This window comes from Eleutherodactylus coqui, chromosome 1 (genome assembly GCF_035609145.1).
Source record: "Eleutherodactylus coqui strain aEleCoq1 chromosome 1, aEleCoq1.hap1, whole genome shotgun sequence".
Taxonomy (NCBI): Eukaryota; Metazoa; Chordata; class Amphibia; order Anura; family Eleutherodactylidae; genus Eleutherodactylus; species Eleutherodactylus coqui.
The window spans coordinates 251,250,626-251,268,807 of record NC_089837.1 but is presented as its reverse complement, the minus strand read 5'-3'; the positions used below and the strand labels follow the sequence as shown (position 1 = coordinate 251,268,807).

Sequence of the window (18,182 nt, the reverse complement as noted above, 5' to 3'; positions counted from 1 at the left end):
TTTACTTTTACCGTTGTGAAAGGGTAAGTATAAAAATCCTAAGCCAGTTTGCTCGTTTCTAACATTTTTTATGAAATCAAATGCTTCAAAAACCTCAATATGTGTTGCAACTCATTACTGTTAAACAGCTTGTCAGCAAACACTGTATAAATTGATGTTCAAAAGCTGGTTATCAGGTTTAAATATCACTATGAATAATACTTCTTACATGGACTTCTGAAAGGCATGTTTTATATGAAAATAAGGGAGTATCTCCGTCCTGAATTTTCCACAGATGTGCAAAGGTGCACTGTTCAAGCCTGGTGTTTTACCACAGGTTAACTGATCCACAGCAATGTGCAACTTCTCTAGAGAAATTGGCACTTTGAAAAACCTCTTTTGTTTACTATAGAATAAGCGATAAAAGCCTGAATGGTGGGAGTCTCACCACAGAGACCCCTACCAGTTCTGAGAATGGAGGTCCTGTACCTCCATCTTCTTGTCAATGTGGACCTACTACATCCACCCACAGTGACATCAGATTGAATGGAGCAGTGGGAACACACATGAAGCCCAATTACCTGCAGCAGTCCCATTGAAGAGCCTCATGTTGCGAAGAGTGTTAAGGCAGAAGAAATGCAGTCGTAAGCTCTCGCTCATAATCTGAAGGTTGTGGGTTACATCCCCGCTTGGTTCAGGTAGCTGGCTAAAGGTTGACTCAGTCTTCCATCCGTCTGAGGTCAGTAAAATAAGTACCCAGCTTGCTGGGGGTTAAAAATGACTGAGGAAGGCAATGGTAAACCACCCCACAAAAACAGTCTGCCAAGAAAACATCACAATGTGAGTCAGTCATGACTAGGTGCTTGCACCATGGGACTTTAGCTTTACTTAGTCCCATTGAAAATGAATGAAGCAGTACTGAACATCTATGACTGCACTCCATTCAATCTCCTCTTCACTGTGGAGTGGCAGTGATTCTGCAGTGAGGAAGAGAGATGAACATCAGTGTCTCTGCAGTGAAGCCTCCATTGATCAGAATTTAAACTCAAACCAGACATGTTAATTAATTCAGATAATTGACTATGACTCAAGACTAGACCCTTAAATCAATTGAAACCTAATTTCAGTCCCCAGACAAGACTCATTTACATTCCGTGCTACCTTGTTTCTCTTGAACTCCAGACATAGCCACACACAGAATTCTATTATAGATAGGTATCATCAGAACAGTGTGTGGGGGCCCACACACTATATTATTTCACTGGATGCTGTCAGGACCCAGGTTGTAAGTACCCGTAGCAGAATAGAGACCCAAGAGAAAGGGGACTATGTGTCACTGCCCCTATCTATTGAATTAATTCCATAAATAAAGTTAAAATAAAGCCATAGTGGTTTAGATGATGGTGGGGGTGGGGGGATAATGATGATTGATTTGCAAAATGAGGAGTTATTTTTAGCCTTTAAAAGAGTTGCTAAGTTATAAGCTATTGATAAGCTATCCTCATAATAGGTCATCAATAATAGATTTGCAACTGTTTGTTGCATGGGACACGCACTGATTAGCTGATCACCAGGCTGATGCACTTCATACAGCTCTGTTCCTACTGCATTGGCCAGGCTTGGTACTGCAAACCAAGTTCTCATTCATTTCAGTGCTGAAATACCAAACCTAGCTGGTGCAGTGGGAACAAAGTTGTCTGCTTCCTGTAGAAATCTGTTCACTGCATGAGCACACCAGCCCAGCAAACAGTTGATTTGGTGTGGGTCCCTGGCGACACAAACCCACCAATCTACTATTGATGACCTATCCTGAGGATAGCACATCAGTAGTTTACAACTGGGCAATCTCCTTTAACTTAATAATAATAATAAACTTTATTTGTATAGCGCCAACATATTCCGCAGCGCTTACATAGACAGGGGGGAATACAGAAAGACAAAATACAAACATTACAGAACCACGGTTACATATAGTAATCAGTTGATGGAAACAATAGGGGTGAGGGTCCTGCTCCAACGAGCTTACATACTACAAGTAATGGGGTGATACAGAGGGTAAAGGGGCTGGAGATGTGCACGGTATGGCGAGGTGGAGAGTGAGCGATGCTCTACACATAGACAATGGTCAGACATTTAGCCGTGTGACGGCAGAAACGGTGTGACCGCAGGAGCGGTTTATGATGGCTAGCAGGGATTGCAGTCAGTAGGTCAGGGAGCATGTTATCAGGCGGAGTACAGAGAGGTTTGTTTAGGGAATGCGGTATGCCTCCCTGAAGAGGTGCGTTTTTAGAGCACGCCTGAAGTTCTGCGAGTCCTGGATTGCTCGGGTAGCCTTTGGTAGTGCGTTCCAGAGGACCGGTGCTGCTCTGGAGAAGTCTTGGAGGCGGGAATGAGAAGTTCGAATGAAAGGGGCACTCAGTCTGGTTTCATTAGCAGAGCGGAGAGCCCGGGCTGGTTGATGGATTGAGATGAGGGAGGCGATATAGGGGGGCGCTGCTCTGTGGAGGGCTTTGTGGATGAAGGTAGCGAGTTTGAATTGAATTCTGTATTTAACGGGCAGCCAGTGCAGTGACCGGCACAGGACAGAGGCGTCCGAGTAGCGGCTGGACAGGAAGATGAGCCTGGCTGCCGCATTCAGGATGGACTGGAGAGGGTAGAGTCTGGTGCAGGGGAGGCCGATCAGCAACGAGTTGCAGTAATCGAGCCGGGAGTGGATGAGGGCGACAATAAGCGTTTTTAACGTCTCCACAGTGAGAAAAGAGCGGATTCTTGCGATGTTCTTGAGGTGCAGCTGACATGTTCGGGCCAGAGATTGGATGTAGGGGGCAAAAGAGAGATCAGAGTCAAATATGACCCCAAGGCAGCGGGCGTGTTGTCTAGGAGTTATGGTGGCGCCACACACTGAGATGGAGATGTCAGGATGAGGTCGGTTAGTGGAGGGTGGAAATACCAGTAAGTCAGTTTTAGAGAGGTTTAGTTTTAGGTAGAGAGAGGACATAGTGTTACAGACAGCGGACAGACAGTTAGTGATGTTTTGGAGGAAGGGTGCAGGGCACGGCAGACTTACAATTTAATCTAAATTGTGCCTTTTAGTTGCTATGCTATAATAAAGATGAACTGAGAAAAATATCATCACTGTTATGCTGTTTTAATTTTGTTTTATAAAACAGTAGATAAACAATGAGAATAATTTAATTTAGTTATTGAGCTATGTTTACACCTGTGCTTGTTCATTCTTCTAGTAGCCACTTCCACAACATGCAGTTTTGATATTGAGTAGAGATGAGCGAGCATACTCGTCCGAGCTTGATGCTCGTTCGAGTATTAGGGTGCTCAAGATGCTCGTTACTCGAGATGAGCACCACGCGGTGCTCGTCTCGATTAAACGAGCACTGACTATTGAATTCAATCGAGCCGGCAATACAGCCGGCTCCATTGAAAGCAATGGGCTGCCGGCTAGCGCGGGATGAATTTTCGGGAAGGGCTTAAAAATATAAGCCCTTAGCTGAAATTCATCCAGAAATGTGTAAAAAGTAAAAAAAAATATATACTCACCTTGTCCCTGCAGAACGATGTTAGCCCATTGAATTCAATGTAGCCGGCAATACAGCCGGCTCCATTGAAAGCAATGGGGTGCCGGCGAGCGCGGGATGAATTTTCGGGAAGGGCTTAAAAATATAAGCCCTTACCTGAAAATCATCCTAAAATGTGTAAAAAGTAAAAAAAAAAATATACTCACCTTGTCCCAGCAGAACGATGTTAGCCCATTGAATTCAATGGAGCCGGCAATGCAGCAATGGGCTGCCGGCGATCGCACAATGAATTTTCGGGAAGGGCTTAAATATATAAGCCCTTCCCTGCAATTCATCCAGAAATGTGTAAAAATAAAAAATATATATATACTCACCTGGTCCCGGCAGACGGAGTTCAGCCGCGGCCAGCTGGCAGTTCTCCAGAACTGCTCTCTGTAGTATTCAGCAGCCGGGGATTTAAAATCCCCGCCTGCTGAATGAGCTGCCTCTGATTGGTCACAGCCTGACCAATCAGAGGCAGCTCTCACTCACACCCATTCATGAATTCATGAATGGATGAGTGAGTGCTGCCTCTGATTGGCTCAGCGCAGCTCTCAGCTGAATGACAGCTGTGGCAGAGGAGAACGATCGTTATGCTGACAGTGCGGGGGGGGGGGGGGGTCTCACTCTTGCCACTTAATAGTGAGACCTCGGAGCCCGAAATGCAGCCCTGCATGTTGCTCCTCGCCTGCCCTATCCATTTCTGTGTTTTTTACATGACTTTGGTGATTTGCTAAGATTTTCACAAATGAAAACCTTAGCGGAGCACCAGTCATATACAAAAATGCTCAAGTCGCCCATTGACTTCAATGGGGTTGGTTACTCGAAACGAACTCTCGAGCATCACTGAAAGTTCCACTCGAGTAACGAGCACTCGAGCATTTTGGTGCTCGCTCATCTCTAATATTGAGCTATAAAAGCAAAGATAACTTGAACAGACCCCATTATAACATGGCTTTCATTATATACTGAAGTGAAGAACCTAACATAAAATTATACTTTATGTTCCTATATGGTTATAAGTAATAGAATTTCATTAACAATGAAAGGAGGCCTTGTAGGAATATGCATATTATGCTATCATTTTGCTTTCCACTGTAAATGTATTCACATGTATCCTCTTTGAGAAGACAAACCACCTATATAACAATGTATACCGACTTAATATTGACTGAAATATGTCCTGATAATTAGTAATTTTCTGAATTAGCAAATGTATGCAAGTACAGAGCCAGAGCATAAATACGGTGTGAGAAATAAAGAAATAATTTGCCTAGCAAATATGAAAATGTGCAAACTACAAATGTTTTTGGATGTGTTTTTCAGAGAACATATGTCTCAAATGCATTTGCCTATAATGTGCATCACCAGGCACTAGTTGGCAGATAAATAATTTTACTGACAAGGTGAAATTTTCAATGAGCTTTCGCAGCTTGATAAGTCATTTTAATTACTATGTGATGCATATTTAAGTGACAGCAGTTTGTTGGAAGCTTCAGGCAGAAACATGGTAAATTTGCAGGGTTGCTTAGCTGATATGCTGCGCCAAAAGAATAAATCTTTAATAGTTTATATACCCCATATGGATTTTGCTTGCAAAATTGATTTTCAACAAAAACATATCTTTTTGTATTTGCAGAGATCCTTCTGTAGTGCAATGGTAGAAGAATTAAGGATGTCACTAAAGTGTCAACGACGGTTGAAACATAAACCACAGCCTCCTGTAATAGTGAAGACAGAGGAAGTTATTAACATGCATACTTTTAATGACAGAAGATTGCCAGGAAAAGAAACAATGGCATAGAGCTGGGTGTCAGGCATCCCCAAGCACAAACTGTCAGCTTTTTGTTTTCTTTTTCCAAACAACTCTGCGAGAATGTTTCCTGTGGAAATATGCAACCCGTGCAAAATAAAAATGAGTTACCTCATGTCGCTACGTCTATGAACTTGAGACTTAATCTGATCCGTCAGTCAGACTAGAACTGCAAGAGTCATGGATAAATCAAGAACTTCTGCGGAGGTTGATTTTTTTTTTTTCTTTAAGGGGTCCATCATTCTTCTGAATGTAAATGTGTATGTTTTGTGGTTGCTTTATAAGGTCCCAAATGACAAAAAAGGATAACAGGTTATTTTTGAAACTTACATTATTAAAAGAAATTTTAAAAAAATTCCAGGATAACCAATGAAGAATGAAATCATAAACTGTATCTAAACGACTGTATGTTCTTTGCATTTCTATGGCAAAGATAAAGGAAAATGTGGTGGTTTCTTGCCCAATACAAATGTCTAAATCCATTCTTAAGTTGAAATGGCAACATTAGAACATGACAGCATTCTAATTCATCACTATACATGATTATACAAACAGTACAGTATGAGAAGATTCTTAAATGCTTTGTGGACTCTGTGTTTCACTGTCGTAAATAAAACAAAATGTCAGTAAACAAGGCAATAATTGTATCGATCAATTTAACTAGATTGCAGCATTTCTGTGTGCAGAATATTTATGCTGAGACAGCTGTTATGGAATACAGAAGAATAACCTATTGTGTATTGAAAAGAGGGAAACCGTGGATTTGCCAAACAGGATTCATCTTTGACAACATGGATTTTTTTAAAAATGAGTCCCTGTTTCCTTTTGAACCCTACTGAGCCTCTGCAGTTCCCTCCAACTGTGGAAAATGTATGGGCCTCCTAAAAGAACTTTCCACAGGGAGCTTCAAATGGACTGCATTCATCAATACAGTCAGTGTTAAATGAACAAAATCCTTGAGCAATTTTTTTTTCAAAAAATGTTCAGGTTTATTTGTGGAAATGCAAGATTTCTATAAAAATAGTTTTTGTATGGAGATTTTTGTAATACTTTTTATCAACAAAATCCAAACATACGTTTCTTCTGTCAGGGGTGTGATGCCAAGCATAAACGGTAGTACGTGAGCACCACCAACGTTTGGTGAGATTATTTTTATCAAATTCAAATTCAATATAAAACATTTATTTTCAAGTTCAGTATTGCTAGTTGCACTACCAGCACTGCTTCCCATGCCATACCCCTGATTTTCACAAAGCTAAGAACATACTGTAATGATCAATTGTGTGTAAATGGTTAAATACACAGTCTTCTTGACCACATTGTGATAACAGTTGAAGTGCACACAGTTTCCTGTTTGAATTCAATGCACAAAATAAACTTAAGCAAAAATTAAATTGATTTATCTATTTTATTTTGTATACCAGATATAATTTTATTAACCACATTTCATATATGTGCTATATAGCGCAATATCTACTATCTACTATAATCCTTTGGTAAATATTATGGCTATGCAACCAGTATAGTTTTGAAATACGTTTTGTGAGCTAAAACTAAGATTCAAAAAACAGTATATTGCATAAATTTTTTATTCTGTTAGGCCCACTTCCACATTTGGCTAAAGAAAATAAAGCCATGCAAAAGCTGCATTGTAAGAATAAGGCCTCAGGACTTATGAACACAACTGTACTATAGCTTCTTACAAACTCTGACTTGTTTGGAACCACAATACAGCATTCATTAAGACCCTGCTGTAGCTCTGAAAGTTTCTGATTTCAGAGACAGAAATACAAAGACTTTTTACTGCATGAATACCATATAAAACAAATCCTGGCATGCTAAACTGGATGCCCTACTACTGAGGTATTCTTAATTATAGACAGTGTCTCAAGTGGAAATATATCTTTGTAATATGGTGTTGTAAGGAGGCACAATATGATGGCACACCAATCCATAGTACATTTGACCAAAAAGGAAGTAGTGTGCATATTAGAGATAGATATTGAATGCATTTACATTGAATGTGTTGCTTTTTAAATTACACTGTGATGAGTTTGAATTCATAGCTTTTAGTAACATGATAAGAGTTTAATCTTAAAGGGGATTACATAAGTATAAAAACATGCCTGCTTTTTCCAGAAACATTACTATGCCTGTCACTGGGTTGCATCTGGTATTCCAACGCTGCTCCAATGAATTTTGCTGTGCATAGCACACGCAACCTGTGGACATGTGAGGCACTATTTTAAAAAGAAAAGCTGCTACATTTTTGGAATTCTGTGAAACTTCTTTAATTCTTTTCACAAACCAGCAAATATATAGTTATTTCAGTACTAAATATTATATATTTTGAGCTTAATTGTATGCAATATATGGATTAAATATTTTCCAGATTTCAAGTGATTGAAAGCTTAAAGGCTTTAGGATTTGAAAACTATGTAATGTGATAATGTGAAAAATTAACAGGAAAGCAGCACATAGAAATCTCTAATGTTTAGAAGTTGTGTTCTAAAACTATGCACACAACAGAGTACTTTTTATACTGAGTATTCTGCTGATTTAGGGCAGTTTCAGATGGCTAGAGCACAGGAGTTTGGAAAAAAATGGCGAAAGATAGGTGCTGCCCTATCTTTCCCGCATGTAATTAATACTACATGCGGGAATAATAGGGCAACTCCTATCTTTTCTCACCCATAGAATTAACAGGCGTGAATCGTGATAGTGAAAACGAAATCACTGAAATCCATGGAAATCAGTGGTTTGGTTTTGTCCCGTTATGCAGCCGTGATTGTCATGGCCACATAACAGGAGAAAAACACCTTAGTCTAAATAATCGCTAGGGGCAGCTTCAGACAGATGTGTATGCACATTCCCCTGGCGAAGTCAGCGCACAGAAATATGGCTCTTTTCAGATGAAGGGTGCGTGCATTCGTATGCATCTCTATGGGAGTGTGTGTGCAAAGCCTTCTGAAAAGAATCACACTTGCTGAATATGCCAGAGGACGCTGAAAGAATAGGAGACTGGGCGAATATGAAAAGAGGCTCCCTAGAATCCACATCACATAAATTATGTACATCATAACTTAGTTTATGGTGCTTATAGTTGATATCAGGATTCCTTTGAAGGTAGTTTGATAAAGGTAAATGTAAGATAAGTTGAAAAACCCTATAGGACTGAAAATGTGGTCATTTTTTGAACATACTGTTTATTCTGTCATATTTACGTGTGAAAATTTGCTTGTTAATAATAGACTCCCACATGCCTTGATGGCTCTCACCCAAACTTGGTACATATACATGTCATGATTCAACTAAACTACTAGGGAGATGGGTGTTTCAAGTCTTTATTGCTCATAGTAACCAATCACAGCACAGCTTTCATTTCGCTAGAGCAGCTTAAGGAACGATGATTGGTTGCTATGTGTAACAAATAGTTTCAATAAATGAGGCCTATTGTATAATCTATGGTATGATTTAGGATGCTTTGTGATCAGCATGGTAAATAATTTAGACTTGTGATGGATCCAGCAGTCCTATGCGAAAATGGAAACCCATCGGAAAAATCCAGCCGAAAGCAGATAAAGTAAAATTACTGTGGGCAACTGAGACAAATGAACAATGTGACCAATAACTTAAGAATGAGCAGGAAAGAGACAGAACATAAAGGGCTGCAAAGACAGAGTCAGTGCATCAAGTGTGGTAAGGCATTTGAATTTTTTGATGGGAGGTTTTACATATGATTCATACAAGTACTACGACTAATATCCAAATGTTATTATTGCACAAATTAACCAAATATGTAACAACTGTCGTGCCAAAAAATCTTAAACAGAGTTTCCTGGAATGTACCATAAAAGGGAAACCCAGGCAATGTATATAAGCTAGTTATCTTTTACTGATGCTTGCAAGGAACAAATGTAACAAATTCACAGAGGCAGAACACGTCCAGCGATTAAATTGCCAGCTCACTAGTTGGACCGACAAACTAATAATATTAAAATGTAACTTTTATTAAATAAAATTTTAAAAGTTCTATGAATGGGCAAACTTATGGACAAGCAAACATATATTCATACGTGCAGCGGAACATGGAACAAAAAGCTATGACTGTTCCATTAACGGGTAGCATCTCTGAACATTCAAAATCGAGCTGTTAATAACACGGAATCTGGATGCATAACTAGATATAATTTATCTTTTCTTTTTTTCTGGGATTTATTTATACATAATCCCGTATGAATATATGTTTGTTTGTCCATAAGTTTGCCCATTCATAGAACTTTTAAAATTTTATTTAATAAAAGTTAAATTTTAATATTTTTAGTTTGTCAGTCCAACTAGTGAGGAAGAAATAAATGTGACTTAAAGAAAGTGTAAATAACTACTTGCATATTTCGTTAAATTGTTTTTTATTTCTGTTCTCATTTTGGAGAAGTTTAAGCATCCTACAAATCATTTTTTGTTACTACTAGAGATGAGCGAGTGTACTCGTCCGAGCTTGATGCTCGTTCGAGTATTAGGGTGTTCGAGATACTCGTTACTCGAGACGAGCACCACGCGATATTCGAGTTACTTTCACTTTCATCTCTGAGACATTTGCGCGCTTTTCTGGCCAATAGAAAGGCATGGAAAGCATTACAACTTCCTCCTGTGACGTTCCAGCCCTATACCACCCCTCTGCAGTGAGTGGCTGGCGAGATCAGATGACACCCGAGTATTTAAATCTGCCCCGCCCGCGGCTTGCCACAGATGCATGGTGACAGAGATCAGGGAAAGTGCTGTCTTGCTGTAGCTGCTATAGGGAGAGTGTTAGGTCTTATTTTAGTCTTCAAGAACCCCAACGGTCCTTCTTAGGGCCACATCTGACCGTGTGCAGTACTGTTGAGGCTGCTTTTAGCAGTGTTGCACAATTTTTTTTTTTTTGTATATCAGACCATTGTGTCCTCAGTCTGCAGTCATTGTACAGAGTATAGGGGCAGTACTGGTGAGGCAGGGAAAGAGGGAAAGGTGAAAGAGATATACTGTCTATATAGGCAGTGGGTTTTTTCAAAAAAATTGGGGAAAAATACTATCTTTGGGCTGCCTGTGACCGTCTTCAGTGTACTGCGTGTCTGCTGGGGGTAGTAGTCCTAATTAATACGCAGCTAAGCGTTACAGCAGGCTTGCGCAAAATTGTTTCCTGGCTCTGCTGTGCCCGTTACATCACCGCCGTCATAGCGCCAGAGGGAAACAGTATACAATAGATACACTGCATACAGTATCTGTCTGGTGTTTCAGCTCACCATTTAAAAAAATTGAAGCAAAATACTTAAGGCCTACCACTGCCCTTTGGCCACTTGACTGCTTCTGCGCTGTGAATTCCACTAGCTCAGTCCTACGCACCTATGTCTCACTACAGGCATGCACAAAATTGTTTCCTGGCTCTGCTGTGCCCGTTACATCACCGCCGTCATAGCGCTAGAGGGAAACAGTATTAAATAGATACGCTGCATACAGTATCTGTCTGGTGTTTCAGCTCACCATTTTAAAAAATTGAAGCAAAATACTTAAGGCCTACCACTGCCCTTTGGCCACTTGACTACTTCTGCGCTGTGAATTCCACTAGCTCAGTCCTACGCACCTACGTCTCACTACAGGCGTGCACAAAATTGTTTCCTGGCTCTGCTGTGCGTTCCGTAAGCGAAGTCAGCCTCCAACCACAAGCCAATAAGCGGCACATTTAATTACAGCGTTCTGTTTCTGCTCTACTCGTAATACACCATGCTGAGGGGTAGGGGTAGGCCTAGAGAACGTGGACGTGGGCGAGGATGCGGAGGCCCAAGTCAGGGTGTGGGCACAGGCCGAGTTCCTGATCCAGGTGTATCGCAGCCAACTGCTGCGGGATTAGGAGAGAGGCAAGTTTCAGGGGTCCCCAGATTCATCTCACAATTAATGGGTCCACGCGGTAGACCTTTATTAGAAACTGAGCAGTGTGAGCAGGTCCTGTCGTGGATGGCAGAAAGTGCATCCAGCAATCTATCGACCACCCAGTCTTCGAACCCGTCCACAGCTGCAACTCTGAATCCTCTGGTTGCTGCTCCTCCTTCCTCCCAGCCTCCTCACTCCATGAAAATGACACATTCTGAGGAGCAGGCAGACTCCCAGGAACTGTTCTCAGGCCCCTGCCCAGATTGGGCAGCAATGGTTCCTCTCCCACCAGAGGAGTTTATCGTGACCGATGCCCAACCTTTGGAAAGCTCCCGGGGTCCGGGGGATGAGGCTGGGGACTTCCGACAACTGTCTCAAGAGCTTTCAGTGGGTGAGGAGGACGATGACGATGAGACACAGTTGTCTATCAGTGAGGTAGTAGTAAGGGCAGTAAGTCCGAGAGAGGAGCGCACAGAGGATTCGGAGGAAGAGCAGCTGGACGATGAGGTGACTGACCCCACCTGGTTTGCTAAGCCTACTGAGGACAGGTCTTCAGAGGGGGAGGCAAGTGCAGCAGCAGGGCAGGTTGGAAGAGGCAGTGCGGTGGCCAGGGGTAGAGGCAGGGCCAGACCGAATAATCCACCAACTGTTTCCCAAAGCGCCCCCTCGCGCCATGCCACCCTGCAGAGGCCGAGGTGCTCAAAGGTCTGGCAGTTTTTCACTGAGAGTGCAGACGACCGACGAACTGTGGTGTGCAAGGTTTGTCGCGCCAAGATCAGCTGGGGAGCCACCACCACCAGCCTCACCACCACCAGCATGCGCAGGCATATGATGGCCAAGCACCCCACAAGGTGGGACGAAGGCCGTTCACCGCCTCCGGTTTGCACCACTGCCTCTCCCCCTGTGCCCCAACCTGCCACTGAGATCCAACCCCCCTCTCAGGACACAGGCACGATCGTCTCCTGGCCTGCACCCACACCCTCACCTCCGCTGTCCTCGGCCCCATCCAGCAATGTCTCTCAGCGCAGCGTCCAGCCGTCGATACCGCGACTGTTTGAGCGCAAGCGCAAGTACGCCGCCACCCTGCGTGTCGTGTGTGACAACGGCAGTAACCTGGTGGCGGCTCTGCAGGTCGGCAGCCTCACGCACATGCCATGCCTGGCCCACGGCTTTAATTTGGTAGTTCAGTGGTTTCTGAAAAGCTACCCACGCTTGTCAGACCTGCTCGGAAAGGTGCACCGGCTCAGCGCACATTTCCGCAAGTCCAACATGGACGCTGCCACCCTGCGGACCCTGCAACATCGGTTTAATCTGCCAGTGCACCGACTGCTGTGCGACGTGCCCACACGGTGGAACTCTATGCTCCACATGTTGGCCAGGCTCTATGAGCAGCGTAGAGCTATAGTGGAATACCAACTCCAACATGGGCGGCGTAGTGCGAGTCAGCCTCCTCAATTCTTTACAGAAGAGTGGGCCTGGTTGGCAGACATCTGCCAGGTCCTTGGAAACTTTGAGGAGTCCACCCAGATGGTGAGCGGCGATGCTGCAATCATTAGCGTCACCATTCCTCTGCTATGCCTCTTGAGAAGTTCCCTGCAAAGCATAAAGGCAAACGCTTTGCGCTCAGAAACGGAGGCGGGGGAAGACAGTATGTCGCTGGATAGTCAGACCACCCTCATGTCTATAACTCAGCGTGTTGAGGAGGAGGAGGAGGAGGGGGAGGAGCATGAGGAGGAGGGGGAAGAGACATCTTGGCCCACTGCTGAGGGTACCCATGCTGCTTGCCTGTCATCCTTTCAGCGTGTATGGCCGGAGGAGGAGGAGGTGGAGGATCCTGAAAGTGATCTTCCTAGTGAGGACAGCCATGTGTTGCGTACAGGTACTCTGGCACACATGGCGGACTTCATGTTAGGATGCCTTTCTCGTGACCCTCGCGTTACACGCATTCTGGCCACTACGGATTACTGGGTGTACACACTGCTCGACCCACGGTATAAGGAGAACCTTTCCACTCTCATACCCGGAGAGGAAAGGGGTTCGAGAGTGATGCTATACCACAGGACCCTGGCGGACAAACTGATGGTAAAATTCCCATGCGACAGCGCTAGTGGCAGAAGGTGCAGTTCCAAGGGGCAGGTAGCGGGGAGGCGCGGAGATCAGGCAGCATGTACAGCGCAGACAGGGGAACACTGTCCAAGGCCTTTGCCAGCTTTATGGCTCGCCAGCAAGACTGTGTCACCGCTCCCCAGTCAAGGCTGAGTTGGCGGGAGCACTGTAAATGGATGGTGAGGGAGTACGTAGCCGATCGCACGACCGTCCTCCGTGACGCCTCTGCTCCCTACAACTACTGGGTGTCGAAGCTGGACACGTGGCCTGAACTCGCGCTGTATGCTCTGGAGGTGCTTGCTTGTCCTGCGGCTAGCGTCTTGTCAGAGAGGGTGTTTAGTGCGGCTGGGGAAATCATCACGGATAAGCGTACCCGCCTGTCAACTGACAGTGCCGACAGGCTTACACTCATAAAGATGAACAAAGCCTGGATTTCCCCAGACTTCTCTTCTCCACTAGCGGACAGCAGCGGTACCCAAACAATACGTAGGCTGCACCCGTGGATGGAAGCATCGTTCTCTATCACCATAAAAACGGAGACCTTTTAGCTTCATCAATCTGTGTATTATATTCATCCTCCTCCTCCTCCTGCTCCTCCTCCGGAAACCTCATGTAATCACGTCGAATGGGCAATTTTTCTTAGGCCCACAAGGCTCAGTCATATGACTTTTGTAAACAATGTTTATACGTTTCAATTCTCATTAAAGCGTTGAAACTTGCACCTGAACCAATTTTGTTTTTAACTGGGCTGCCTCCAGGCCTAGTTACAAATTAAGCCACATTAACCAAAGCGATTAATAGGTTTCAACTGCCCTCTTGGTTGGGCATGGGCAATTTTTCTGAGGTACATTAGTACTGCTGGTACACCAATTTTTTTGGGCCCTTGCCTACAGTGTAATCCTAGTAATTTTTATGGGCTTCGCCTGCACTCATGCTACAGCAAGGTGTGTGGGGTTGGCCCACACTTTTGCTACATAAATGTAACTGGTGCCTTGTCTATACTGCAACTACTGAAATGTGAAAGAGACTGTTATCTCCCTAAACTGCTGCAACGGGAATGTTACTGTGGCCTGTCTTGACTGCTACTACTACTGAAATGGAACTAATACTGTGCTCCCCCTATACTGCTGCTTCGGAATTGTTACTGGGGCCTGTCTTGACTGCTACCATTACTGAAATGGAATTAAGACTGTGCTCCCCCTATACTGCTGCTTCGGAATTGTTACTGGGGCCTGTCTGGACTGCTACTACTACTGAAATGGAACTAATACTGTGCTCCCCCTATAATGCTGCTAGTGATATGTTACTGGGGCCTGTCCCTAATGCTACCGCTGAAATGTTACTAATTCTGGGCTCTGCCTATACCGCTGCTAATGCTATATCACTGGGGTGTGGAAACGGAGGCTTCCCAAAGACATGATGGTGGCGAGGCCATTTCCCACCAACGCGGTTACTGTTAAGGTGCATATAACCACGGACACGTGGAGAGGACACGTAGTGCCTCAAAAACATCCCCCTCCTCCTCCAAAAATGAAAACATTCTTGCCAAATACCTTTGCATTGGTCCGTCTGGTGGCAGTCCAAGAATTTCACCTTTACCGACACAAGAGAGCCCACCCACCATCCCCCCGCCACGGCCTACTTAATCCTGGCCACATTCCGAAAAGCAACTAAATAAAACCACGCTACTAGGTCCGCAGTCGCCACCACATTCCCACCAACGCGGTTACTGTTAAGGTACATATTACCACTCTGACTGGGGCATGCACTGTGGGCCAAAGCACACCTGTATTGTATGTGACGTTAGCTCTGCTGAGCAGGGCACTGCAATGGGATACGTTTATGTACCGCCGGTGGGTTCCAGGGAGCCACCCATGCTGTGGGTCCACAGGGACTTCACATTAGGGATTTGTACCTGCCAGTGTCTATGTATTAAAAACCCCGGTCAGTCTGGGGCATGCAGTGTAGGCCGAAGACCACCTGCATTTAATCGGACGTTACCTCAGCTGTGATGGGCAATGCAATGGGATATATTTATGTACCGCCGGTGGCTTCCTGGGACCCACCCATGCTGTCGGTCCACACAGAGTTGTAACTGCATGTGGCTACTTATAAAGAACCCCAGTCTGACTGGGGCATGCAGTGTGGGCCGAAGCCCACCTGCATTAAACCTCATGTTACCTCAGCTGTGCTCGGCACTGCAATGGGATTTATTTATGTACCGCCGGTGGCTTCCTGGGACCCACCCATGCTGTCGGTCCACACAGAGTTGTAACTGCATGTGGCTACTTATAAAGAACCCCAGTCTGACTGGGGCATGCAGTGTGGGCCGAAGCCCACCTGCATTAAACCTCATGTTACCTCAGCTGTGCTCGGCACTGCAATGGGATTTATTTATGTACCGCCGGTGGGTTCCAGGGAGCCACCCATGCTGTGGGTCCACAGGGACTTCACATTAGGGATTTGTACCTGCCAGTGTCTATGTATTAAAAACCCCGGTCAGTCTGGGGCATGCAGTGTAGGCCGAAGACCACCTGCATTTAATCGAACGTTACCTCAGCTGTGATGGGCAATGCAATGGGATATATTTATGTACCGCCGGTGGCTTCCTGGGACCCACCCATGCTGTCGGTCCACACGGAGTTGTAACTGCATGTGTCTACTTATAAAGAACCCCAGTCTGACTGGGGCATGCAGTGTGGGTCGAAGCCCACCTGCATTTAATCTGACGTTAGCTCTGCTGTCCAGGGCATTGCAATGGGATTTGTTTATGTACCGCCGGTGGGTTCCAGGGAGCCACCCATGCTGTGGGTGCACACGGAATTCCCATTGCGGAGTTGTACCTGCCTGTGACTATTTATAAAAAACCCCGGTCTGACTGGGGCATGCAGACCCCTTGACAGAATGAATAGTGTGTGGCACATGGGTTCCCCATTGCTATGCCCACGTGTGCAGCTCCTGATGGAGGTGGCACAGGATTGGATTTCCCATTGCTGCTGTACAGCATTGTGGGCTATTGCCCCTCCCCTTTTAAAGAGGGTCACTGCCTGGCCCTGTCAACCCTCTGCAGTGTGTGCCTCCGGTTCCTCCTCATGGCAGACGCACTTATAAATAGACATGAGGGTGGTGTGGCTATGAGGCCAGCGTGTGGCATGAGGGCAGCTGAAGGCTGCGCAGGGACACTTTGGTGTGCGCTGTGGACACTGGGTCGTGCGGGGGGGGGGGGGGGGGGTTGGGCAGCATGTAACCCAGGAGAAGTGGCAGCGGAGTGTCATGCAGGCAGTGATTGTGCTTTGTTGGAGGTTGTGTGGTGCTTAGCTAAGGTATGCCTTGCTTATGAGGGTTTTTCAGAAGTAAAAATTGTTGGGAGGGGGGGCCCACTCTTGCCGCTATTGTGGCTTAATAGTGGGACCTGGGAACCTGAAATGCAGCCCAACATGTAGCCCCTCGCCTGCCCTATCCGTTTCTGTGTCGTTTCCAGCACTTTCTTGGGTTTTGCAGATTTTCACAAATGAAAACCTTAGCGAGCATCGACGATATACAAAAATGCTCGGGTCGCCCATTGACTTCAATGGGGTTTGTTACGCGAAACGAACCCTCGAGCATCGCGAAAAGTTCGTCTCGAGTAACGAGCACCCGAGCATTTTGGTGCTCGCTCATCTCTAGTTACTACCGTTTGGCATGAAAGGCATGAAGACACCTGAATAAATTGAAAATGTGGTGGTAAACGTAATCCTTTGTGTGGCATATTGCTAAGGGGAAGAGGGCAAATCTGAGAAGGGCACTGTCCAACATGGCATCCATTTTTAAGCCGTCATCTTGACGCTAAACTTGACACTAAACTGATATATATATGATAGAGAATTTGATCAGGAATCTGAATCTGTGTTCAAATGGCATGTACCTTTATTCCTGAAAAAGTTATTAACAATTTTTCTGTAACGTGGAACACAACGATGATCCACTACAGGATATGCTTGATGTGCTCCTTGTTTCAAATCATCAAGGCTATCCTCTTGTTCCATTTACAATGCACTGAAGGAAACACCTCAGTATGTCAAGGATCTACCGTTGCATGTGCACCACACTCTGGATTTTCACTGCATAAGCCCTAAACTTGACATCACACCATAGGTGGAAGTTTAAGGATGAGATCTGGTGAGCAAGGGGGCCACTTCACCAGACCAGAATGCCCAATCCACTTCCCTGGAAACTGGTCATCCAAAAGCTTCATGCTTCATGTCTGTAATGTAGAGGGGTGGTACCATCCTGTTGGAAGAACACTGGGAATGTGCCATATTTATTGAATAGTAATGGGAACACCTTGTCACGTAACAATTGCAGATGCTAGGCAACAGTAAGGTTACTGTCAATGAAGCATGACACCATGGCTTTCTGTGTGTGCCAACCATCTTAGAGGCATCTGTGTTAGACCAGTGGTGAAAGTTTTGTTTCTTCATCTCCACATTCACGTAGACATTTAATTCATCAATGACCAGTATGGTCTGTGTGAAATGTGGGTCCCATAACAATTGCTGTGACACCCATTACCCAAATTCAACAAAGCAATTGGGATCAGCAATATTGAAATGATGCAGCAACTTGATCTAGTATGGGTTTGATTTGTGCATAGCCAGTATCCACCCGCTCTCCTATGACAGAAGCCAGGTGATACAATATGGGTTCTTGCAGAAGGATGCCAGGATGAAATTTTTTTTTGCTTCATCTGTGGTAGTTTTGTTACGTCTACTTTTTGGCAGTCCAACATAGAACCTGCTTGGCAAAATTTGGTAAGCTATTTACCA

The 18,182-nt window shown here is 44.7% G+C and overlaps 1 protein-coding gene across 1 annotated transcript in view; it reads left to right on the top strand.

Moving 5' to 3' along the window:
• Positions 1-5,670, top strand: part of GRIK2 (glutamate ionotropic receptor kainate type subunit 2) — an 843,071-nt gene extending 837,401 nt beyond the window's left edge. The window contains exon 16 of the mRNA XM_066608100.1: positions 5,191-5,670. Coding sequence (XP_066464197.1) covers positions 5,191-5,355 — 165 coding nt within the window. The 3' untranslated portion in view covers positions 5,356-5,670. The remainder of the gene's footprint in view (positions 1-5,190) is intronic.
• The last annotated feature ends 12,512 nt before the right edge of the window (positions 5,671-18,182 follow it).